Here is a 26,205-nt window from a genome sequence, read left to right as displayed (position 1 = left end):
GAAGTCAAGTTTATTAATTTCCCAGCAATTGGTTTGATAAGCACCAAAAATTAAACTTTTGCCTCACAACGAAACCTTTTCAAGCCCTAAACCCAGGTATGTCAAAATTATCAAAACAAAACACATTGTAATTAAACCCCGAACAAAGCGCGTTCTAAATTTGAGAAAAAATGAGAGGAAGTGGATGTCAATCGAGGGGCAAAAAGAACACAAAGAAACCTTCATCTCCATTTAATGAATTTCTGCGTATTAGTGGATCGAGACGCTGGATTCGCTTTATTTCACATACCTGCTTAAACTGTGGTCAGTGTCGTTGCCCTGGTTCATAATTGTGTTATATTGAATGAGATGAGAATCATCAATTCGGACTAAAAGAACATCTCCACTTTGTATCTCGATTGAGCCGTCCCAACTCAGCGTCGTAGAATGAGGGCAATTCGATGTTTCAGTAGTATTCAGTACACTAGGTTCAGTCGAATTCCCTTGACCCAACTTCTTAGATCCCACCGACGTTTGAGAACAGTCCGTCGGGACCTGTGCTCAAGGACAAGTGTTAAATTCTATTCCTTTCACCCGTGGCTAATTTTAATGAAATTATTAACAACAAAACATCACACGTCAGCTACAACAGATTTATAAGTGTTACAAAACCCTCACAAGCTAAACAATCATAATCTAACCCTAACACACAATAAAGATAGCTTATCTCAAGCTATTCGAGAACGTGGTCGTGTTTTTGTTTATTTAATAATAAATTATACGAGGGTGGGTTTTAACAATATGTCTTATGTAACCCAAATAACAAAAATCTTTACTCAACCTCCAGCTTTTATTGATCTGAAAAATTCAGCTGCTTTGTTAATTTTGAACCGAAGCCAACTTCTATGTTAATAGCAAAAGCTTATATTTCTAATTCTACATAATCTCCAAAAGGTCCACGTTGCCAAATGTTTTCATATTTTATTCTATTTGTTGGAATTATCTTTTAACTAAACAAAATTTATAATACATCAAAGAGCTACATGAAATATTCAAATTTTGCTGTTCTCTATATTAAAACAAACCAGTAAGAGTAATAATGAGAGTACTTAAATATTTATTTTATTAATTATAGTAGTTCATTGTATGTTCAGTTTTAAAATACATAGAAAGAGACTTAATTTGTCCAATTTATTGACTTCATACATTGCAAATGCAGTAGAAAGTCAAGAAATGCTCTCGAACAGAGCATCGATCCAATTTGTAAAGAAAAATACTCAGCTAGTGTTGTTTTTCATCATCGTACATGTGAAGAATCGAACAGGCTATTAGTCAGAGAAAATAAGGTCTAACGCATTTGTAATAAAATGTAAAATCAATAAAATTCAAATTAACTTTGAGACCCAGATGAAGAGACATTGACCCTTTTTTGTATTTGATGGAATTGTTAAAAATATAAACTGAAGAATATAGTGGCTTGTAATTAAAGATTCAAAAAATTAGTGAAACCTAAGAATATTAAAATGGAGAAACAAGAGGGAAAATGGGGAGAAAGAAGATCTTCGGTTTAATTCCATTATTTGGTAGAAGTTTTTTCAGTTACCATTAGAATGATCGAGGTCTGGGAAATGTACATAAGTGCGATAAAAGTCTAAAATGAGTGGGTGTATGTTTCCCATGATTTGGGCTGAAAGCAATAAAACGGAAAATGTTTAAAAGGAAAACCGGGCAGGACTTGTCGGTATCTGGTGTTAAAATCAAAAAGGAATTTTGTGCAAAGCAGGTCGTCGTTCGGAATCCTGTTTCATTGAAATTCCTGTTGGAGTGGCCAGTTTTTCAAGTGCCTTAATAACGGATTTAAAATTGAGAATATAAAGTGATGGGTTGGATCGACGCAAGCATCACCATTATTTGGAGTCTTCAATGCGGCCACCCGTGAAGCGTAAAACATTGGCCAGTGATGGTTTTGTCCGTGAACGATATGTGAAGTAGTTCCAATCAATAAGTTTTGGGTCTAAAGAAAAACACAATAAACAATAAATCACCTATGACTCAGTGTTAAGTCGCGTTATTGTCGCCAAGTTCGCAATTTAGAAAATCGCTGCCGCTTCTTGCCGCCGCCGAGGGTTAACGTTGTCAATTTAGACTGCGCACTTGCATGTTTTATTAATTAACCAAAAACCGCCCAGTATCATGAGCCATAACCATAGAAATGGGTCGATATCAACTGAAAACTTAATAGCATTGTTTGTCAAAATTAATACAAACCAACTATTTCACACCCTAGACTAATTTATTCTCAACGATGAATATCTACAGTTATGTGGGAAGTTTACCTGGGCCCCAAATTATACATCAATTATACAACACTATTAGGTTACATGCCGGAAAGTCGGCTGCAATATATGCTAAGCCTCCGGCACTTATTCTGCGTTATGTTACTGTTTACTAAATTCGTTCTCCTATTTTCGCTTTAAAACACCATTTTTTTCCCATTATGAGCTTAGCTAAATTCCATTCTACAGGCACATAATTAGGATTGTGCATATGCAACTGCAACTGCACAAAGCAAGCACTACGTCAAAGACACTTCATATACATCTAAATCGTTATTAAGCTTTTATCTCAAGACTCTGCAGATTCCACGTTTCTTCCTCAAAGGTCACTTAGCCAAATTAAAAAAAGAATCGCAAGATCCACATCACAAAAGAAATTTATCTCAATCTGACTCTATTCTATATTATATAGTGCAACACTGACATCCACTATTGATCCATTTTTGTCCATTCTTATACGCCCTCGCTGAACTTCTAATTTTCTACTTAATTATCACAAATTTTAATTACTATAAAATTTTTGAAGTAAATGTTTGGCTTCATGGGGCAAAAACCAATTTTTGAGCCGTGATTTTATTTAGATATCAAAAGAATAAGACAATTTTGACTTTAGCTGCTCTAAATGAGTTGCGTATAATACATACAGATGTTCCCAGTTTCGGAACAAATTAATCTTACCAGGCAATATTACAAAATGTGCGAATAAGCAAAATGAACGTAATCAATTATCGAGTTAAAAGTGTCATTTACCTTAATTAATTTCTCAACTTTTAATATAGGACACTTGTCAATTAATTTACGAGACAGTCTTTTGTTACCTAGTGTAGGCACAATATTAATAATTCTGGTATTTCTTAATTTCATTTGACAATTTGAGTACAACGAAGGGTGTTAATGTTATTAATAAAACTGTTCTGTGAAAAGCAAAAATTGACAAAAAATAAGGTTCAAAGCGAAATAAAGTACAAAAGAGTAAATTTTTATTATGTAGAATACTGTCGTTTAATGAAATATTTGCAAGTCAGCTTGTCATAATAAACAAAAGTGAGTAAATCATAAAGACGATAATAATGAAAAAAAGCGATAAATTTTGTTAATTAAGAGTGTTGGAAAATAAGGTGACTGTTATCGACAAAGCTTCAAACTAGAAGTCGGGTGAAACTATTGGACGGAGCAAACTAATTAGTGAAAGTAAAGGGTTTTGAAAATAAGAACAATAGAAGCGTTAAATAATGGAAGTGTTTCTCTTTGTTTTGATGTTGCCGAAATGAGACTGTTAAAATGCACTCGCTTGTTATGAAAGCTATTTAAAACTCACTATACAGTGTACCTACCGGTTTAATAACTTCCCCATGTGGACATGGATCAAACACAGTTAACCTCTGGCAAAATTCATTTTGAAGTTTGTAATTTTAAAAAATCGCATTATTCTGATTGTGGAATAAAATCCAAAGTTTGACTAAATTGCAGTTGGTATTGCTTTTGTTTTTGTTTGGCGCAATACCACTATCATATAATTAGTATTGTGCACATGCAGGTTCTGCACGCTCGTTTCAACAAATACGAGATCATATCACAAACAAAATTATGTTTTTTGAATGCAATACTTTCAAATTTCGCAAAGGTAAAAGGTTTGGCGTGTTACAAAAACCGAAAAACAAATACACTGGAGTAGGTTTTGTTGTCGAGGACAATAAATCTAACGTTGTGTTTAAATTGGAATTTGTTTAGGTGGTGCACGTATTTGTATTAGAGTGTTGTATAAATTTGTCCAAATGAAATAAGCGATAATTAAACCGAAAAAATAAACCAATCAAGATAATAAGATTGTATAAATTTGAAAAGAAATATCTACTCGCAAACCTTTTTGTAATAATAATTCCGGCCTTGTCACTTCACTTTTTATTCGCCCTTTCCGTGAGCTTGAAGAATAAAGTTGAAATCGTGGTTGGAATATTATATTATTTACTAGAAGTTGGATTCTTGTTCGAGTTCGGTTCGAGTTCAATTTCTAAAAGAAGACGCAACCAATAGAGGTGTTTGACACCATAACCAAAAGAAAATACCTATAAATCTGCACTCCACCTCTGAAAACAAAGAAAAATCTGCCGGCGGCTATTTCATCCAAAATAAATAATAAATTGCCAAGCCAAATTATTCCATTAAAAAAACTACTGTTGCATTATCAGATAATGTTATTTAGCTGCTCCATTGCAAACATTTTAAACACAAAACTGATATTTGTGGAAACTGCTACTAAAACTATTCGTCACAGTCCAATTGATTTTACAAGGCATTTACTTCGAAAATAGAAAGCACCATTTCAAGAATTTCAGCAAACTCAGTCAGTTGCTGAAACGATTAGAAAAACACGGTACGAATTCAGATGCATTTTGTTATCACAAAATTAAAAAATTCATTTTGTATTCACAAAGAGATATTAAAAAGTCTTCACAAGCTCGTAATGAATGGATCCTAGATTAACTTTGTAGTGGCGTCAAATCCATAAAATAATTTATAGTTTAAAATTGGAATCATACGAATAATCTTCCTAATTTATACACAACACAAAAAATATTTTACAATTTAAAATCTTACTATAATAATTAATTACCTGAAAGTATTCTTGTTTTTCGGATGCTATTATAATAGGTATGTGATTAATGAACAGCGGCTTGCATAAATAACCGCCAAAAACACGAAATATCTGTAATTTACAGCAAAAATTATTAATTGCATTATAAATATAAGGCTCAACTATCTATTTACCTTGAAAAAAGAATGTGTATTTGTAAAAATGTAAAATTTCATTTTGTAAAATATAAATATATTTCGCACCGTTAGTTTTTAATTTTAGGAAAGCTTAATCTGTTTGTTTTAATTACATGTACCAACAAATATAACGATGAACAGCGGAATGACTGGTGTGTATACAAAAATTAATTAACTGGGGTCTTTATCTGGAAAATATAGCGATTTCAATCACAAAAATGATGTAAATGAACGGCTGAAATCATTAAAGAGTAGTTAATACAGATTGAAAGTGAGCATAAAATGAAATTTTTGTGTTTTTTTGTGTTTGTAACAGTAAGTAGCAAAGTGGCATAAGACGTAATTAGCGTGTCTTTGTGCTAGTTTAGCCGGGTATCCGAGAGAACCCAATATTTGATTTCAGGTTTCCGTTTCAACGTTGCATGTCTGTAATTTACTTAACCGGAATAGGAGCCACGGCTTTATTTGTTGTAATTTTGTAATTACAATTTCTTGAATTGAAATAAATATCCTCCATAAATAGGCTTTAGTTTATACATAGAAATAGTCCAGTAAATTAACTAAATTTAGTATGCTCAAGTTAAATTGGCAATTGTTTTCGTTTAATTAACATCGTTATTGTAGGATTTCTAATGAAGTTGTAACACCAGGTATACTTACAACCGTTTCAAAGCGGCATGTTTCTTAGTATTAACGCAGATTCCAAGTTTCGTGTTGTTCATGGATATCCGGTATTTTATAGGGCTAATTTATGCTACAAGCTCCTGGAATCTTGATGTATGAGGAACAATGTCGACATAGACACTAAAGCCTACCAAAGTTGTATAGTTGCCCGACTAGTTAATGATTTATGCTAAGCTATATTTAAATTATATTTCCTGTTTATTGCCCCAAAACCATTCGCACGGAATTGAATAAATTGCACAAGCCCTGCTATCCTATCAAATGTTACCTACCTCGAGATAGAAAGGATTTCATTAAATTATTATTTCGGACATAAATCACGTTAAATCGCAAGAAAATTTCTTGACTCCCTTGATTTACTCCCGGAATTAAACGATCCGGTTCAGATCGACCACAAGAAGATTACTGTATTAAATGGCGTCCGGCGCCATCTTGGCACAATAAAAAAATTTACGAGATTTTTACATGTCGGTAATGCCCAGATTACCAGGCCATCGCAAATAAAACCATTTACGGCCTGATTCCTGCAAATAAGCACCTCGGGGTACCATATTTTATAAGCCTCCGCACATACGTTTAGTTTCGCATACCTGTGGCGAGAAATGCAGCTATTTTTCATTTGATAAAATATTATCACGTCATATCTTTTCCCGTTAAAAAGAAAATTTTAATTCAACGATGTAGCGAAACAGTCAGGCAATAACCCCAACATTGTCTCACCTCGAAGCTTATTATTACGTATTGTTGAAGCCATCAAAGATCGCGAAACACAATTTGCATTCATAAGGGAGTGAGAGAAGAATAATAATCCGTACTAATTTAAAAACACATTAATTATTGTAACCTCTCGGAATAAACCGGTTTTCCTGATAAGCTTTCTTAGATTAACTTTATTTCATTAAAAAAGCTCGGAATTCAACAAAAACACATAGATACTCATATGTTTTGAAATTAGTTAAAACACGATTAAAACTAACGAGACGAGATTGTAGTAATCATAGACGGAAATGTAAACTGCGCTCCCGAGAAAACTGATTAAATTTTATTCCAAAAAATAAAATAAACGTCAAAACGTGTATGTATATTGTTTCTCATATCTCTAAATGTACCGTGTTTGCCATATTAAGTTTACCACCTTTTATTTTTATTATTTGCATAATTTCATTTCAAAACTGCTTTTCCAAACATAGCTGACAAGTGTATAAAAATAAGTAAAAAAATTGAAACTTTCTTAAAAGTTACAACGTTAACTATTTTATATTAGTAAATGACACTTTAGAGAGTGTACATCTCGAGAAAGCACTCAACATAGTCGTACACTTAGCCATCGATTTGTTCTTTGGCACACATCACTAGAAAATGTCACGTTCGTAAAAGTAAAAAATAAGAAACTTTTTAATAATGTCAAAAGCGTAATGGAAAGCAAGATTTGCTGCATTACTTATTAAAATGAGATGTAATTCTCATTTAGTCAGATTATTCATTTAGTTTCCTTCGATTTTCCGTCTAGAGAAACTTATAAACAGTCAACCCAATTTCCGTGATCATCATTTGAATTAATGATAAAAATAATTCATTTTATTGGATGCATAGAACTTCCACCAATTTAACTATTTTTAGTAACTCAAAAATTGTAACATGGAAAAGTTAATTAAGTCAACTGATTTTAGTAAAATAGAATTGAAACGTTTTACCTCTTCAAAAAAATATTTTTAAACAGTGCCAAGTAAAATTTACTGTTATTTTAAAAATGTTTTTAGTCAATTGCTAATTGAGTTGTGTTTTTATCGAATTTATCTTTTTCGAGTAATAAAAATAAAGTCAATTCGGTCTGAACGTCTATTGTGTATTATTGCATTATCACAGAATGCGTGTTAGAGTGGAAACAGTCTCATAACTGCAAAGTAGAAACATTGGAAAAAATAAATATGTTGTATTTGTGAGTAAAGAAATATCGAAGTAAAAATTCGTTTTCGTATGTATGCGAAGATGTAATTTTTATTGGATTTATGAGAAGATTAGCATTATTGTATTTTGTGTGTAATTTATGAGAAAGTTAAGAAATTAGATTTTATTACTATGGTGTTGGAGTGTTTCGAAAGGCTTCGTTTCAGGAGTAGCGTATTCAGGAAAGAAATACTGCATCGTGTATATTTTAAGGCTTTTATATCGACTTAGCAGTGCTCCAGACTAAGATATATATGAATTTTCATAATTTACTCGCTTTTGGGTATTTTTATATTCATGAAATATGCCGTTTGAAAAATTAATCGTAATATTAGTTTATGGACAATGCGTTTGAAAGACGTCAGTTTTTTTTCCGTTTTTCGCAAAATACCATTTTTGTCCGGGAGTGAATACTAGTAAAAAGATAAATCGTCCGAGTAGGTGCCTATGTGTAAAATGATTATGGCAAAAACGCAAATTGGCCTCGTAAAAAATACGTACAAAACAGGTCTAAATAGATAGTGTCAGTATTACGGGATATACGAGCATCTTATACAAAGTAGTGTGGGTTATTTTTCATTTAAATGGTTATCCTGCGTAGGGGCGTCCTGACAGGATTAATTTTCAAACCTGACCGCCGTTTGAGAGTTTCTGACACCTCTAACGTCCCCAGAAAGCCATGATGGATGATCTTTCGTGCAAATAAAACTTTTTAAATCAAATACTTACATATCCCATCCACGATTTTATTCACTCATCAGCAAGAGGGAATAAGTTTTATTGCAGCATTTATGTTCAGCACTAGAGCGAAACGTGATGTATAAATATTAACTTATCAGAATTTCTAACGTTTGCATTCGCTGCATAATAAGTTGTTTACAACAAAATGCTCACTTCGAACTTCTTAAAAGACAAATAGCCAATTAAAAAAGCATCGAAAAGTAGCTTTTCCGTTTTTTTTATTAAAGCTTGCGTCAAGGGGTAAGTATAGATTACTGATGCAAATGTCGTCATGATGAAGCGCAACTTTCTTAAAAACTTTTACATCAGCGCAATAAAAACAAGCTCATAAAAGTGTAATTTACTCTATTATGATTAAGTTTCATTTAAAGGTAATCAGAGTTCAACCGATAACTAAGTTTTATATTAGTACTTTGCTTTACCTTTCAATGCACTCAATTAATAACTCTATATAAAATAATTTGAAATTTAAAATTAAAGGTACGAGATTCAAAAGCGAGTCTTTCGGAAAACCGTCGTAATTTATGTTCAATTTAAAAGTAATAACCTTTAAAAATTTCTTTATTTTTCTAAAAGTAATGCAAAGATTTTGAATAATTTATTTTGCTTGAAGTGCAATTATTTTAATGTTAACAATAAGGGAGTTAAATCTGAATGCAATTGCCATTTGTCTGTGTCACTAAACACAAACCCTTAAACTAAACTTCTGACAAGTTTAATTATTTATTGTGAAAGTTGCATTCAATTAATATCATATACAAAAATATTCAAATTAAAAGTTTTATAATGAAAAAAATCACCGTAAATTTATGAAAATGACACGACTAAATCCTCGAAGTGACAAAGACGATTATGCAAAATTTATTCGTTCAATTCTTGCTTTTTCAACCCTCCTTTCAAAGATTTACTCACCTTAAATTTTACTTAATTTTCCTTAAGATACACTATTTTAATTATAAACTTGTTAACAACAATAACTTGCTGCGTAACTTCAACAGAAATTTTGTTTAGAAAAGCCCTTCCAACATTATTAACTTCTGCGGTAAAACTAATATTTGATTAATATAATTTGAAAATTAGTTAACACGAATGAATTTTTAATAATCGCTAATCAACTTCCGTCATTTTTATCATCTTCTCAATTTATAAACAAAAATCTAATTTTCCGCTCTTTTGACTCGTGTTATTGTAATTTTTCACAAATCTATTACGTCCAATTAAATGAATAATAATTTTGAACAAAACATAAAACATTGATAAAAAACAAATTAGTTTCTTATTACTTCCAATTGATAAAACTTCTGATTGCTATCTTGCCAAAGAAATTATTTGAATACGTTTGTACTTTCCTGGTCCGGCAATTTTTCAATTAACTGTTAATAGCATTCGTGAAACTGCTTAAAGAAAAAAATAAGCTGGATAACATTTTGCTGCGGGTAAAATAAAAGATATTGTATTTTTAATCATTTTATTTTTATGTCTGTAATAAAGCAAATTATTTGTTTGCAAGAGAATTTCCAATTTTCCGCTCTTTTGAGTCAACTGTTTGATAAAGTAGGCATTTTTCATTTTGCATTATTATTATTATTTACCTCTCAAATTGGATCAATTTTTCAAATGCGGTTCCGTTGCATTTAATTACATACTTCTGTAAAATACCACCGCCGCGCTTTTTAGTCACAATTGAACTGGTGTGTTGTATGTGCAAGAATAGCACTCGTAAATGATTTAGAAATTTAGTAGAGACACAAACGCAATTACTTGAAGCGTGTGTTCTTGTGAGCAACGTAAAGTCGTATAACCGCAGTTAATTAAAATTAAACCTGAGAAAATTCCAAAACCAATTTAACAAAATAGTTAGACGTAGATTTGGTTTATGTTATTTTAATTATTAGAATCTGCTTTTGACAAAGCTAATTCCGGAGAACCGTAAAGCAATCGAAAGAGGAAAAAACTCCTTTGAACGCAAGTACTATCTGTACCTAGCTATCAGTAGCCTAGTTGGCACGAAATTATCGGGCTATCTCGTTATAGCATTTGGTAAAGTGTTGGATTAAATACCGAAGTTTGTGGATTCAACTCCCATTCACAGCGGTTGTCTGACATTAGAACTGAGATTACAGCTTTTATTTTTCGTTAATTGCTTTTAATTAACAATGAAACGAATCGACGCGCCACTTGTTAAATAAAAATCATCGAGACGTTTATTTTTACCTACGTCCGGTCGGAAAGTCGAAAAATGCGCGCTTTCTCAGGAAATGCATTTCGCGACTTTCCCCGCAAAAATTTAATGGAAGGAAACAGAAACCGCACACAAACCGAAGCGTTTAATTTATAGAAGGCTAAACCGAAGCCTTAGAGGCAGTTTTGTTGGCGGCAACTTCGCGATGTTAAACGCTGCCAGGAATACCCTGTTATAGATTCTGCGGATGTTGAATTAAAAACACTGGAGGGAATTTTCCTTCTTTTCTCTAAAACAACTCAAATAATATTAATTAACTTTACGCTTTTCAAGCACTCAAATTATGCAAAAACCAGTTAAATTAACAACCAATACACCTTAACAAGCAGAAAACAGTGTCTTTCTTTTCCCAATTGTTTGTTGAAGAATCTATGTAAAAATTTACACAATTACTTACTCTGTCATCATTAAGCAAACAATTTAATTATTAGAACACAATTACACTTACTATTATTTTCACAACACAACTTGCATTTTTATAGACTGATTAGCCCAATTTTTAACTATTTCATAAGCTGAACAAACCAACACAGCGAATATAATTTAAATTTGTAAAATAGTAGACAGTTTCTAGAGTTGCATTTAAATGGCTTATTTTTAAACTAACTTTGCATCTCAAAATGTGCAAATTTCTACAAGTTTTTTATTTACAACAAATTTTGATTTTATGTAAAGTTTAAAAAAAAATTGGCTTACGTTATTAGCAAAAATTTCGGAGCATTAATCTGACTGATAACGCCTGGGCCAATTTGTTGTAGCGACGTGTGAAATATATATAGTCAACTACTACTTACCGTTATCGGCAATAAAAGCTCGTGTGTCTCGTTTCCCTTCCAGATGCGATATTCCGTAGGTAAAACGGGCACATCGCAGGCAAGTGCTTGAATTTTTTCTTCAATAGGTGTGAGAATTCGGTGCAAAGGCGGATACTGTGGCCGTGATTCACTGATTTCCGTCGTGGTATTTAGGTTGAAATTTGCTGATGTTGTCATTGGCACCGGAGAAGTGACCGGACTGTTGCCAACCAAGTCTGTCTTGCTTTCCGTGACGATTTGAGTCGAAGTACTCGGAATTAAAGTTACATTCGGATTTTCAGTCAAGAAACATTCGCTCGAAGAGAAAAAGCAAAGTGACGCGATTAAAACCCGATACCTCATTTTGATTAAGTCGATTAACATTTTTATCTAATTTAGTTGCATTTGGAGAGTCCTGCAACAACAAAATATATATTTTGTTTGTGGATAAAAATGGTGGATGCGCCGGGATATTAAAATCCGGCCAAATTTTTGATTGAAATTAACTACGTAAATTTGATTAAAAAATAACTAGTACTAAACAAAAACATATTAAATTAATTATTTAATTTTCACATAATCATTAAAAGCCATCAGTACGTTCAATTAAGCAATTGCTAATTTTATGTATACAGAGAAATTAATTCCGAGTTAAATTGTGATCCTGGCGCCTAAAGGGCGAGACCGGTAAAACGTTACTGGCGAATCCGAAATTAGACCGTATCTTTTCGCGTTAATTCAAGCAACAAATTTAAAGTTGCAAGACGCTTATTCAGTCTTAAATGTCGGTTAAATTTTCTAAGGGATTATTTTCAACGAAGCGCCAAAACTGTTGTTTATTACAAAAATCAAAATATAATCGAAACTTTTACAAAAGTATCTCGATTAAAACATGGTGTAAAAAATTATTAATTTTCTCTTCCCTTCATGTTGTGGGTTTAATGTGCTGAAGCAGCGACAGGCAGTCAAATGTAACAAACGATTTCAGTTTTGTCGAAATTATTTGAAAACGTGTTTATCAGAGTGTGATTAGTCCACGGTAACAAAATTGAAAATTTGCATCAGCTAAATAAATTTAATCATTTTATCGAATCTAAGCAAAAAAGAGATGATGTTTATAGAACAAATTTTATTTATATTTGGTTTAGCCACTATCGATTGGTTGACCCCAAGTGGCAGCACTGTTCTATTGTAGCATTATCTTTTTTTGTTGATAAACAAAATTTGTACTAATCAATAAAAACCGTTAATTACATCAGTAAATAGTATATACTCCTCAAACCCTTTATTAGACGGTAATCTTTCAGTGTTCCTCATTGATTATCAATTTAATCACACATCGCTAAAAGCGTAATAAGAAACAAGCCGGGAGATATTCGCTTATGCACTTGAAAATCCCTTTCACCTTCTCTTGCTTCCGAAGTACCATCAATGCCGAGAAGTATAGGGAGTGAAGGCGAGAGACTGGAATTAATGCATTAGATGTATCACGCCCCTTCGCAAAAAGGTTTCGAATTCACCCTAAGGATCCTATACACTCCCTTTACGCTTCTTGTTCAACAAATTTAACCTCCTTAAACAATATTCCCAGCGATTTATATTACACAACTCCTATAATTTCAATCTCGTCCCTACCATCAAATTAAGGTAATTCATTCTTAAGCCCACTCACAATTACCCAGACGAAATAATCCGTTTAACATTGACTCTCTTACAAAAAACAAACTGATAAATCAGATTTTAGCAGACAGGGACCTGATAACGCACACAAATAACAGATTTATGCATTTTTAGAACTTAAAATAACGCAATCTACCATCCTTTTTCAAAAAACAGTTATCGATAGGTGAACATTGTTTATCTCATGGTACGCCATGCATTAATAATTTGTAATCTGACTACAGGGATATATGCATACAGGTAATGCACAAGTCAATGCACACACAAATACTGCTCACCAATATCGTGTACATATTGTTTTATGCATTACTAAACAAACAAAGTGCTTATCCTTATCCGAAATTTGTAAAAATTGCGTTAACCCATCACATTTTGACATATACAAGGTGCGCCAGAACTCGCGCCCCAGAGGTAAGGTAAGATACGAACATGAAAAAAATGTTTAAAAATTCTATCTGTCAAAAAAATTTGACATTTATTTTTTGACATTTGACATTTTTTATATCTATTTAATGATACTGATGATCTTGTATATATGTTTTTTTTACAATTATTTAGTAAAGGTACAATTTTGCCAATAAAAGCCACAAATAACATTGAAAAACAATTTAGGATACAGCTTCCTTGTTTCCTCTTTTAATAGCCTATAGTAAAAAAACTTAAAAATTATTTTTCCAACAGAAATAAATAGAGTCAAAGTGTTAACTTTAAACCCTCATAACTTCAAAATTTTTATAGATAAAATTTTTTTAACATTTTTTCCATGTTCCTGGTATTTTACCTTATATGGCATTTTTCTCGAGTTCTGGCGCACCCTGTATATTAGTAAATAAAACTTTTAGCGTCTAAAATTTATCCCAGCGCATCCACCATTTTTAGCCAAACTCGCAAACAATTCCGTTTAAAATTATAAACTTTCCGAATATTTTAATAAGTAATAATGTACAAATTGTATATAAATTACACTTGCAATTCCAATGTCCATACTACAAACGTAAAGTAAAGCTAACGTGAAACAGATGCAACAAAGAGTGTTAATATTTGACACATTCCTTTGAACAAATTAAACATTTATTTATAATTTTTGAGCAATATTGAAATGAAAAGCAAATTCACGTAAAAATGATTCATTAAAAGATTCTCATGATCAAAATTGACTAACATGGTCACAAAAAATCCAGTATCAGTTGAACGAAACCGAACTAAATTTTATTTAATGGTCGTCTCTGGGATATTGAATCGTCGCCTAATCGTCTTAGTGAGGACTTCTATAAATGTCGTCTATTATAAAGAATCCAGTCTAATGTAACTAACTACCACGACCTAAATCTTGAAAATCTGTGACACTTATATATGACACTATTCTTGAAATATTTGCTTTTTAAATATACCTTTAAAATTAGAGAAAATTCTTTGAAAACGTTAATTTTTAAATATAGTTTAAAAACAGGGTGAAATGTTAAAAAAAAACATTGTTCTGACGGAGCTTTACTAATAGTTATATAGTTTGATGAATTTCCTTGCAGACATCAGCCAAGTGGCTCTTAGAGTTATATAATCACCTGACAGATGTTCTGTTTGTTTTGCGCCTGGTCGTGTAATTTTTGAGTTAGAGCGACAGGATTTATGCTGTGTATAATTTGTTAGGAGCTTAATTAAGACGCAGTGTCAGCCTTTTGGATATTTTATTAAATGTAATGTTGAACAAATTCGTGCCGTTTCATCTTTCGACTGATTGAAACTGACAGTTATGTATGGTAAAATGCGTACAAAGTTTCAACATTAATACAAACATCATTGCAAATTGCTTTAACTTAATTAGTATAAAAAGAAAATGAAACATTTTCATTCATGAAAATCTAAATAAAAGAGTTAGGAAAATTTCAGAGAATCTCGGCAGTATCAAAGAAGTTTAAATTAAAACAGTTTAAGCACTTTTTCATAATAATTAAAACCTAAGCACATTAATAGCCGTTATAAATATTAAAATTAATGGTTGTTGAGACATCTCAATTGTTGTAAATTTATTGGAATTTTTTAATCGCTGTAACAGCAGAAATTTTCCGGCTTTTAACACTTTCCTATAACGGGAGATATACTCGAAAACTATATGTAAATCATATTTAACGCCATTTAAACCAACCGTGTGCACATCGGTTTTAAAATTCTCGATGTACCGTAAAAGTATGCTAATTTTCCAGCAGAAAAGTCCTTACAAATGTTATTACAAAAACACACAATCAACTCAATTAACACATAATTAATTAATTTAAAAATGAATTTTTTTCCCAAAGAGACGTAAAAGGGCGCGCCTTAATTTAAGATAAGAGCATTAGTTGTGCAATTGAAGTTCCATTTAGTTTATTAAATGTTGAAAAGTGATTTTCCGACCCATTTGCCAAAACAAGTTACGTCTTAAAACCTCATTAAAGTAGAGTGCATTAAAAAATATATAAAGCGGATTTGAAAAATTTTGACAAATTTGACGGCCCTGATTAATTGGTGCGCATCTATAAATCAACTTTCAAACTTCTTGTAATTCCTCATATATCAAAATATTGCAGTTTATAATTATAGCAGAGTAAATAAGCACGTGTCGTGCAAGCCGCTTTTAATAAAGTTAAATTTTTGAAATAAAAGAGGCAAAATCGTGGGGAATAAATAAAAGTTTAGTTGTTTCAGTTTGCAATATTTCAGAGTTGTCATTACAACTTACCGATAACCTCGTCGATAACGGCTCTGTGTAAACAAACACACGCGCTTACCTACCGAGAGAACAGAACTGCCTGAATATTACCTTCTGGTGAACATTTCATATAATTCTCGATGAATATTGGTCCAACGCAGAATCCGTGCGAGATTGGGATTCTGCGCTCTATTCCTGTTGGATCGGTAGACGCCTTTCCTGCATCCTGCGACGTCATACACTCGCTTAAATTGACACAGTTTCATGCTGGAAGTCCCAAGAAAAGTCGCCGTTAATAAACATTCAAAATGTAAATAGCCTCATCCATTATTGAAACTCGGTGCATCACAGCAAGATTGAGACGTTATTTTAAATTTATTATTAGCAATTGTGATGAGATCCTCATTAAAATTCCTCGATATTTCAAATTAATCCGCTCCCAACTGTTGAAACTTGGACCATTTAATACTTTGCTAATTCCAGTCATCTCAATACGACCAGTTTATAGACACTTGATGATCTGCCATAAAACAAACCACTTTAACATTCAGAACAGAGAAACCACAAATATTTAATCTGTGACGATACCGCACCCAAAACCAGATGTTGCTAATACAGACACTTTAAATGACATTCACGCGCTTTTCTGCGTGGGGATTTACGGGAATTCCCTAATAACTTAAGTCACATATTCCGCTAGGAAAACTTTATATCCGGCACTACCCACAAACTTCATTTTATTACATTCATTATCTTTACGAGCACACAACTTACCTACCCTTTTCCGCACACTCCCCAACCAATTTATTTCGCAAAAACTAACGACCAATTTAACAAATTTCAAATTTATCAAATTATAAATAACGCCCCCTGTTCTAATTTCTGTCAAACACGCAGAGTGGCATCTAACAGACAACAACGAAACACCCTCAACCTAAAGGCAACTACTACCCTGTCTGCTTTCATTTATCGGCTGAAAGTAGCTTTTTTGCACGATCAATATTTTTGAAACGTTAAGTATTTCAGTTACCCTTCAATGAAGGGTAAAAATTTAAAGAATTAATAAATAAAATTAAAATGATTTAGTTCACTCATTTATTGGTGTTAAAATTGAAAGTACAATTATTTATACTTCAGTGTACAGCAGTGGCGGATCTAGAAAACACCATTGGGGGGGCTGACAATAAACTTAAAAAAAAATAAAAAATAACAAATTGTTTTATTGAATATGTACACTATTGAAAGCAAATAACAGTTTCAAGTCGACAAGTACGATGGAAAAATGATTCATTACTTCTTCAACATTCACTATAACGTTCTTATGGATGTCGATTAATGCCAATCCATTTAATCTTTCTTGGTCTATAGTGTTTCTTAATAGTATATTAAAAAACAAGTTTCATAAGACCAGTCTTGAAGCACGAATTCAAGTTTAAAAAACGAGTAGCACAGAAACGAATTATTTTAAAAAAGAAGTGCTTCAAGGTCTTATGAAACAGGTTTCTTTTTACTATTTTTTGACATTTGCTTTCTTTGTGTCGTTTTTAAACATTTTTTTTTTATTTTAATCGATTTAAGGATTGTTGTGTGTTTTAAAAGTCAAAATTTGATCTAGTCGTCTTTTGTTTTATCCAAATTCTCTCAAAAAACACTAATATGGAAGATAATAAAGATAATCTTGCCTATACGCCCCCTTGAAATACATGAAATTAAAATTGTGTTATCAAATTTTTCCAGTGAACATTTCCTGTTATATCACTTATTTTTATAGCTTTACACCACCTTTTGAAATTATTTTCGTAGAGCTTTCGAATTTTTTTAGAAACACTCAATACTCCACACTTCTTGTAAAATGTCATATTTGTTTTCAATTTTAAAAGTGTTGTAATTACTCATTACATTATTGATTTTTTACATAAAAGCAGCAACGCAAAACACTAAGAAGACGAAAAGCTTGTTTGGTCAATTTGGTTTAATCACTTCAGTTATGTTAAAAACAATTTTTTATTTGAGCAAAAAAATATTCCTCTACCAAACAATTCACTTTATTTTTAATACTAAAAGAGGGGGGGGGGAAGATTTTTTAGGTCAAAACAAAAAGTATTCATAAACCTATGTTCGAAAAGGTTACGTAAGAGAGCTAGAGCCCCCTAACAATGACAAACAAAAGGTTTTTTTAATCTCAGTAAACGGTTGAGAATTTTGAGATGCATTGGAGTGATTTTTTGTGTAGAATTCACTGGTGCTATTAGAAATTGTGCACCTTAATTAAGAGGGTGAAGACATGTGGCTAACCTGTTTAAAGCGTAAAATTTTGCTTTGGAAGAAATTTGTTAAAAATTTTCTAGCGGATTCGGATTTATTGACTAATTTTACTGTCTTTATCCTATAAGTGTGTGTGCATATCTCGAGAACGATAAGAGCTGGAAACTTGAAATTTGGTATGTAAGTTACTTGTAGCAAGGGGACGTAGCACGAAACAATTGGTAAACATCGGTCGCACCGTTCGGCCGCAAAGACCAACAATCAAAATTATACGGTTGAAGATACTATAAATAAATTCATGGGGATATATTAAACAGTAAAATGTGATAAAATAAAAATAATAATGGGTACCATTTCGTGTGTAATCCGGCAGGTGGCACTAACGCAAACGTTAGGTATGCTACTTGGATTTCCAACATCGTAAGGATGTTTTCCAAATAAGTTGGATAAGGAAAGTCGTGTGATGTTTACACCAGATTTTTGTCTCTGTATCATTTTTGTACGACGCTTTGTTTTTGAAAAAAAAAAAACGAGAATTTACTGACGATTGTACTAAATTGTGCACCAACCGAAGTCGCGAATTGCACAGGCTATGGAAAACATATAAAAATAACCTTCGCATTTTCTGTGACATAAAAATACTCTTCCTGTATTATCCTGTATTACCTGTCAGCTTTATTCTTTATCCTGTATTATCAATATTAAATGTATAATTTCTTTTAAATAATCTAGCATTTTAACCCTAACTCTCTTCCAAAACAGATCCATAAAAGTTTTTTATTTAGACATAAAAAATCATCCCACGAAATGTTTTAAGGTTTTTTCTTGAATACATACTATACAGTATGTCCCCGGATTGAGTTTACAAGATGAAAAATTTTTTTATCTTTGATTTTACGCCAAAACTGCAAAGGAAAAACATTTTTTGCTTCACCTGAAACGAGCAAATCTTATATTTCAAATTATTTTGTAAATAACAAATTTTGTAAATAACAAATTAAAGAAGCTGAATTAGAACCACATATAGTTTGGTAATTTGCAAATATAAACTTAAAAAAAAATAATAACTTATGTGTTGAGAAAAAATTTATTCAGACATTGACTTTAAAGATTTGAATTTTGGCCCTGTTCATTTTGTGACTTGTGCTGCTGCGGTGGCAGTGATGCAAACTTTGAAAGTTGCCTGTCTACTAGTGTTAAATGTGATTTTTTGGTAGAGGTCGCTGCAATTGTCGGAACTTGATGTTTACATATGGAAGGGAGTGACATCACTAGTATTTACATTGCATTTTCTGAGAATTATCGGAAATCAAACATAACTTGAATTTGAATGCTCGTTTTAAGTAAACTGCTGCATTTCTCCCGAGCTGCGCTTCTCCATCTTTAATTTAAAATATTAGTTATAGGTAAGTTTTCGTTTGCTTTTGTCTCTATTTATAGAATAATGCTTTGGCTATTGTAACTGGGGTAGAATTAGCATTAGAGATGTAAATAAATGCTTAAAAACGCTTTGATTTATAGGAAACCAGACGCAATTTGCTTTAATGTAGCTTTCTGCCATCCATTAAACTTTGTGCTAAATTTCTGGCACTCTCAAGAGGAATGAAGCTTACTTTGTTAATGGTAATTTGAAATTTAATTCTGTTTTAATAATAAGAGAAAACTCTTTTCCTCGCAATCTTTCTATTAATAAACAAGGTTGCTACAAAAATTCGCTAGGAGTTAAAAATACAAAACTTGTCGGTAACACGTTATTTTTGTTTTAGCATGTTGTTGAAGATAATTGCAATGTTGAAATTGATGGTTTTCGCCTTTCTACTGACTGTAACATTTGTCTCATCCCGCAATGACCCTAAAAACGACCCCCGAAATAACGGGGACCTAGCCCTATGGATTGACGAGAAACAGGTCAAAATGTTCAGTGGTAGGTCATCACTCTTCTTGCCTGAAATAAGTTGTAAAATGCCTGTTATTTAGGTATGTCGATGGAAATTTACGCAATTGTTAATGGCAATGTATTGCCATACATATTAGATCCAAACTTTGAAAAATACTTACCAGTCATACCTTCTGAAGTTAGTTATGTTAATTTTACTTGGAAAGCAGGGATGAAGAAGTATTATTATAATTTTGATCGATTACAGTCATTTGATGAGAGTATTTTAGAAGCTCCAGTGATATCAATTAAAACAAAAGGAAGAGTGCCAAAACGGCCTAAAGAATTTAGTATTTTATTACCATGTTTAGGGAACAGTTCAGGGGTTGCCCCCTTTGGAATAGGGCTTTTAATTGAAAGTAGAAAGGGAAAACCTCTCAATGGGACGCCTTTGCGTCTCAAATTACGTAAAGAATGTTCCCAGAGAAGTAATAACATAAAAAATGTATTATACAGTTATAAAGAATTAAAAATTATAGATCCTGACCCTGAATGTGATAAAAAATGTGCCAACCAAGGCTGGTGCAATAACGAAAAAATTTGTCAATGTTCAGAGGGGTACATGGGACAGTACTGTCAAACTGCACTATGCTATCCCCAGTGCATGAATGGCGGAAACTGCACTTCTCCTGGAATTTGCAGCTGCCCACCGGGATTTCAAGGAAGACATTGCGAAGGAGGTAAATTCACATTTCCACTTTTGCACCACTTAACTAAAATAATAAATAGGTATTTGCGGCGAGAAATGCCTAAACGGCGGAAAATGCGTCCAGAAAGACACCTGCGAGTGCTCCAAAGGCTACTACGGTCCCCATTGCGAATATTGTAAGTTCCAATCTATTAAAAATTCACACCTGACCTATTTCTTGCAGCTAAATGCATCATTCCTTGTCTCAATGGCGGAAAATGTCGCGGGATTAACAAATGCAGATGTCTTCAAGGTTTCCGAGGTGACCATTGCGAAATTGGCAAGGCAAAACCGCACAGAAGCAGCTGCAAACTAGCCTGCAAACATGGCACTTGTGTAGACAACACGTGTGTCTGCGACCCGGGATGGTACGGCCGACTTTGCCATCATAGTAAGTCCCACAACCTCATTTTTGAAATCTTTTAACCGATCTTTTTCAGTGACAATGTAAAGTTTGGATGTGACTGAGTTTGACATATTGTTATTTAACAACGAAAATTGATGTACAGTCGAAATTTTTTTAAACACTTTGTTATCACTTTGTATTTTATATATAGTATATTTTAATGTAAGCTTCTGTTTGTAATTAAGTGTTTTGTATGACAATCGCTTGTGATATAGAATATGTGTATTTTTTTAATTAAAGTATTTTAATAAAATTGGCAAAACCGCTTGACTTTTGGTTTGTTTGACCCGACTTGATCATAATTTTGATAATTAATGCGATTACAACATGCACTAGACATTTTTAATTGAGTTGAAAGTTTTTATTCTACCGGAATTAAAGACAGTGGATTGTCATTATTGACAATTTCATCGCTTATTTACTATTGATAGGTATTGAATAGTTCTGACCGGCGAGAGATGATATAATAAGGGTAGTAATAAAGCGATCAGTAAATAACTCAATTTTGATCAGTATAAAATGATAAATGATCAGTATAAAATATTTTTTTGCACAGTAAAAAAATAAACGCTCAGTAACTTTAATCAAAATTAGTAAAACAACGTAATATTTACATAACCCCTGCGCAAGAATGTTATACAGGCTGTTCGTTTTTCGAGCTCCACCATAGGAATCTCAGTTATTATAAGAGATACGAGGTCGGTTAAATTAGGGTAAAGTTGCGCATTTTTAGGCTGAACAATAATCTGAAAGAAAATTTAATGTGTCATTTTTAGTTTTTGAATTATTGTAAAAAAACGGAAATTTGTAATATGTTGTTTTTATTTTTTCAAGCAAAAACTAAAAGACCTAACGTTTTTGACTAGAACGTCTTTAATGCACTTTTTTACAAGGAATCTAAATCTGTCATCGTATTCTTATGGACGCCATGTATTTTTGAAAAGTCTTTTTGTTTCTGATTACAACGATGTATCACACGATATGATCAAATTTTACATGCTGATCAAACTTTAGAAAAAGTGTTTTTGCGAAGAGTGTGGAAAAAATGCCACCGATTTTAATTAACAAACAAAATTTTGAAGCTGATGCATTCGAAACTTTGTGTTGTTTTGTTTTACGAAGAATAAATTCTAGTTTATCACGATGTTCCTATTTCAAAATCTTGACGGAAATGTGACTTCCAGATCTAAATTCAATTCAACTGTCAAAATTTAGTTTGTTAATTAAAATTGGTGACATCTTTTCCAAAGCACTCTTTAAAAAAACGCTTCTTTTAAATTTTGATCAGCATGTAAAATTTAATCATATCGTGTGATACATCGTTGTAATCAAGAACAAAATGACTTTTCAAAAATACATAATTCAAATATGGCGTCTATAAGAAAATCCAAAGTTTAGTATTGTAACTCTGATATCAAGAGCGCCTTGGAAAATACGATGACAGATTTAGATTCCTTGTAAAAAAGTGCCTTAAGAACGTCTTAGTTAAAAACTTTAGGTCTTTTAGTTTTTGCTTGAAAAAATAAAAACGAAAATTACAAATTTCCGTTTTTTTTCCAATAATTTAAAAACAATAAATTTTCTTTCAGATTATTGTTCAGCATAAAAATGTGCAGCTTTGCCCTAATTTAACCGACCTCGTATGTCTGTCTTATAATAACTGGAGGTGGAGCTCGAAAAACGAACACCCTGTATACTATTGGTACTTACTTTTTTTATTCCTAAATATTTATTATTATTGGAAGGTGGTATCTGTATTAGCAAGGGCCCCTGCGCAAGAATGATTTTAGCAAGAGCTGGAAACTGTGCACAAATGGTAATCAATCTAATCAGCGTACGCCACTCTTTGCACTGCTGTGCTCCTGATACCACATTTTTGTTTTTGATCGCTTAGCGATATTCCGATTGTGTTTGTAAATGTCTGAATATTAAATTAATTAGTTTTGCTAGACATTCATTCATAGTCTTTACTGTGCATGTATTATTTTTACTGTGCATTTAATTTGTTCTCGATATAATAATTCTCGAAGAAGTCGGACGTCAGCGAATTTTTTTCCAAACTGTATACAGTAATTGAATCATTAGAATTATTATAGAACGATAATATCACGTTTAATTTTTAATAATACAAATCGCTGATTGGAAAATTTTATTTTCTTGTTTATATTCACCAGCTTTTTTGCCGAAATGAACGAACTTTGATTGTGGTTATTCAATTTAGTTAATGCCATAAAGATTTTTTCAATCAAAAATCAATCAATTCGGTTTTTGAAGTTGGTCAACATTTTGTCTATAGTGCATGCCCCAAGCGGTAGGTTGATGAAGCAATTATTGCAGTGGAACTGATGAATAGAGAGTTTACTCTTTTCGTGATTATTTCACAGTAAATATTGCGTTGTATATTGGAAAGATTCCCAATTGGAGTTGCTACAGGCCATTTACAATTTTTTTTTTCATAGTAATACTAATAAATTCAATTCAATTTGCGTCAAACTTACAACTGATCACAGTAATTGAAAAGGTCTTCAAGTAAATAACACACAAGGTTAACTTGTAAAATTTTAATGCAAAAAAAATACTATTCATTAATTCCAATTAGTTCAAAAACGCAGAATTATCAATTTTAATCATCAAAACATTCGAACTGGCAGAAAAATTTTAGGTCTAATATGAGATTAAATTTTTTTGGTATTCATCACCAAACAAAATACGTTTTAAACCTCAGAATGAAATTATCATTAATTAGGGAGCACTATCTAATGAATTTTAATGTGGATTAGCCAATAGGTAGAACAAGAAGAGATCAAAAACAAAATAAAACAATGTATCTAAGTATTAAAAATTGTCGCCATTTGCGTGACAATTTCGTACTTTTAAAATTCAAGTTCTGAAAATATGTAAGTTTTGTAGAAAAATTTTACCCCTCTGCAACATTTTTGCCAATTCATCTATGGAATGACTCTGCGATAAAATTAATAGCAAAGCATATCGTGCAAGTAATAATGAATATTTTTCACATTATTAAAGTAAATTTTTTCCAAGCACTGTTATTCAATTATCATTGAATTGAGAATAAATATTTCAAATTAGTGGTATTATGGTCGCCGGTCCTACTCTAAACACTGCATACAAAATTTTTCCATTAGCTAATGCAGTTTCCTCTAACAATGTTGTAGGTAATTGTCTACGGAACAATAAAAATCTATTTATTATACTCTTCCTTGTTATAAATTTTGCAATAAACCTGAAATAATTTTATTCGCACTTAACTACGTTTAATATTTATAGGTCATAAATTTTTCACCGGGGCTATAATAATACTAAATTGATAATTCATGTAAAGAACACTAAAATTGGCATTTATCGATGCATGTGGCGTAGGAATAACATCCAATTTTAAATTATTTAAATGTTTTTAAGACAACTAACCTAAACTATTAAAACATTAACGAGAACGAGGCTACATATTTATTCACGTAATACTCTTCTTGAAAATAAAAAATATCTAAGAAATAATAAAATAATAAAAGCTTTTTAAAAATTAATGTTGTATGTATAGTATATTCGTTTTCATCGAAGTAGTCGTTGCAAGGGATCATGTGAAAATTCAAACAATCCTAACCTCTTCCATAAAAAGAATTTTTTTAAACAAATATGTACCCCAGGTGGCAAAAAATAATTAAATTAACAACGTAATCAACATAACGATTGTTGTCATAATTGATGTAATTAAATTTGTTCTGAATAACATTAATGACATTTTTTGTGTGAATCGGCCTTTAAATTAACGATGATTTAGTCAACTTGATGCACATTAATATGAAACAGAGTATACGTTTAACATTATTTGTGGTTTATATTGGCAAAATTTTTGTCTTTTTGTAGTTATGAAAAAATATACAAGATCATCAGTCAAATGTCAAAATTTTAATAACATTTTTTGTGTGAATCGGCCTTTAATTTAAAGATGCATTTAGACTTCTACAACCTAATATGAAACATCAATATGAAAAAGAGTGTAATACGTGGTTAATAAGTCTCTCAGCTTGATCAAACAAATCGTCGTCATAAATTACCGAGATTAATTTATGCTAGGTAAGTATATACAGTGCCGCCCACGTTACACCTTACACATACCACACATTTTGAACTCTAATTAAATACTATAATTAAACCAAATTTACCTGAAACTAAACCGATTTTTGTACTTGTATTACGTTTATTTTACGTATGATTAGATTTTGTGCCATTTGTCTGCAGTACCTACATCATGTAAATGTATATAAATGTATGCATGTACATACATAGATACGTGTAAGAGATGTGCAGAACGTGTGCAACTTATCGACGATACTTGGCAATTCGTGTTGTCGCAGTCTGATAACAAAATATTTTATTTTGAATAATTCCGATGAAATTTTCATTTTTAATTGCAAAATATACGATTAGTTATCTTTAACATAATTTAATTAATTTGTATAGATATAAGACGAATTTGAATTGATTAAATATTTACAATACAATTCAAACAGTATTTGTTTGAAATTAGTAGATATACCAGGTGAATAAAAAGTATGGAACCAAACGTTTTTTGCTTAAACTATTTATTTTTTGAAAAAACTAATTGATGAGTGATAAAGTACTATAAAAACGTGAAGATTTAATACGAATAAAAATTTTCGAAATTTCCTTTTGTTTTTGAGTTCTACAAAAAAAAAATATTTTTTTAAATGGCAACCCACTATAAAATAATTTTTCTCATAAAAGCTATACTCTAAGGATTACAACTATCTGCTTTGAATTTAATTTTTTCAAAAAAAAATTTTCACATAAATTGCAATTTTGACAAAAAAAATCGCATAACTCAAAAACAAAACAAAATTTCGTTCTGAAAATACGGTCACATTTTTTATATTACTTTAATTTATATTAATTATTATTTTCTGGAGGCAAATGATAAAAAATAAAACCGCTTGGTTCCATACTTTATATTCACCCTGTATATGCGCAGGCAAATCCCATGTTTATTTTATTTATTCTGTTTAGAAT

General features: G+C 31.7%; 2 protein-coding genes across 4 annotated transcripts in view; one reads left to right on the top strand and one right to left on the bottom strand.

The window, feature by feature from the left end:
* LOC123006232 (delta and Notch-like epidermal growth factor-related receptor) overlaps nt 1-15,990 on the bottom strand; it is a 31,004-nt gene extending 15,014 nt beyond the window's left edge. The window contains exons 1-3 of the mRNA XM_044400549.1: nt 15,892-15,990; nt 11,496-11,910; nt 290-534 (exon numbers count right to left, since the gene is read on the bottom strand). Of these exons, the coding sequence (XP_044256484.1) occupies nt 290-534; nt 11,496-11,879 (629 nt within the window). The 5' untranslated portion in view covers nt 11,880-11,910; nt 15,892-15,990. The remainder of the gene's footprint in view (nt 1-289; nt 535-11,495; nt 11,911-15,891) is intronic.
* A 3,373-nt stretch (nt 15,991-19,363) lies between these two features.
* LOC123006420 (protein shifted-like) lies at nt 19,364-21,426 on the top strand. Of its 3 annotated transcripts, XM_044400882.1 has the most exons (8): nt 19,366-19,532; nt 19,648-19,749; nt 19,893-20,050; nt 20,104-20,490; nt 20,542-20,742; nt 20,792-20,887; nt 20,935-21,141; nt 21,191-21,426. In XM_044400882.1, the coding sequence occupies exons 3-8, from the start codon at nt 19,894-19,896 to the stop codon at nt 21,199-21,201; spliced, it is 1,059 nt and encodes a 352-aa protein (XP_044256817.1). In that variant the 5' UTR covers nt 19,366-19,532; nt 19,648-19,749; nt 19,893; the 3' UTR covers nt 21,202-21,426. The 3 variants fall into 3 exon arrangements, with proteins under 3 accessions (XP_044256815.1, XP_044256816.1, XP_044256817.1); XM_044400880.1 differs by having other exon boundaries at nt 19,364-19,532; nt 20,104-20,742; XM_044400881.1 differs by lacking the exon at nt 19,648-19,749 and having other exon boundaries at nt 19,364-19,532; nt 20,104-20,742.
* Nucleotides 21,427-26,205: the final 4,779 nt, after the last annotated feature.

This window comes from Tribolium madens, unplaced genomic scaffold, assembly GCF_015345945.1.
Source record: "Tribolium madens isolate multiple individuals breed KSU strain unplaced genomic scaffold, Tmad_KSU_1.1 Scaffold_2;HRSCAF=44;Tcas5.2_LGX, whole genome shotgun sequence".
Taxonomy (NCBI): Eukaryota; Metazoa; Arthropoda; class Insecta; order Coleoptera; family Tenebrionidae; genus Tribolium; species Tribolium madens.
The sequence above is the reverse complement of the archived record's forward strand: the minus strand, read 5'-3'. Positions and strand labels throughout refer to the sequence as shown.

Bases quoted from the DNA above. Each gene is read 5' to 3' on its own strand.
- LOC123006420 (XM_044400881.1), top strand. From the start codon at position 19,894: ATGTTGTTGAAGATAATTGCAATGTTGAAATTGATGGTTTTCGCCTTT. The intron at 20,743-20,791 runs GTAAATTCACAT...AATAATAAATAG, and splicing joins AGGAAGACATTGCGAAGGAG to GTATTTGCGGCGAGAAATGC. The intron at 20,888-20,934 runs GTAAGTTCCAAT...TATTTCTTGCAG, and splicing joins CGGTCCCCATTGCGAATATT to CTAAATGCATCATTCCTTGT.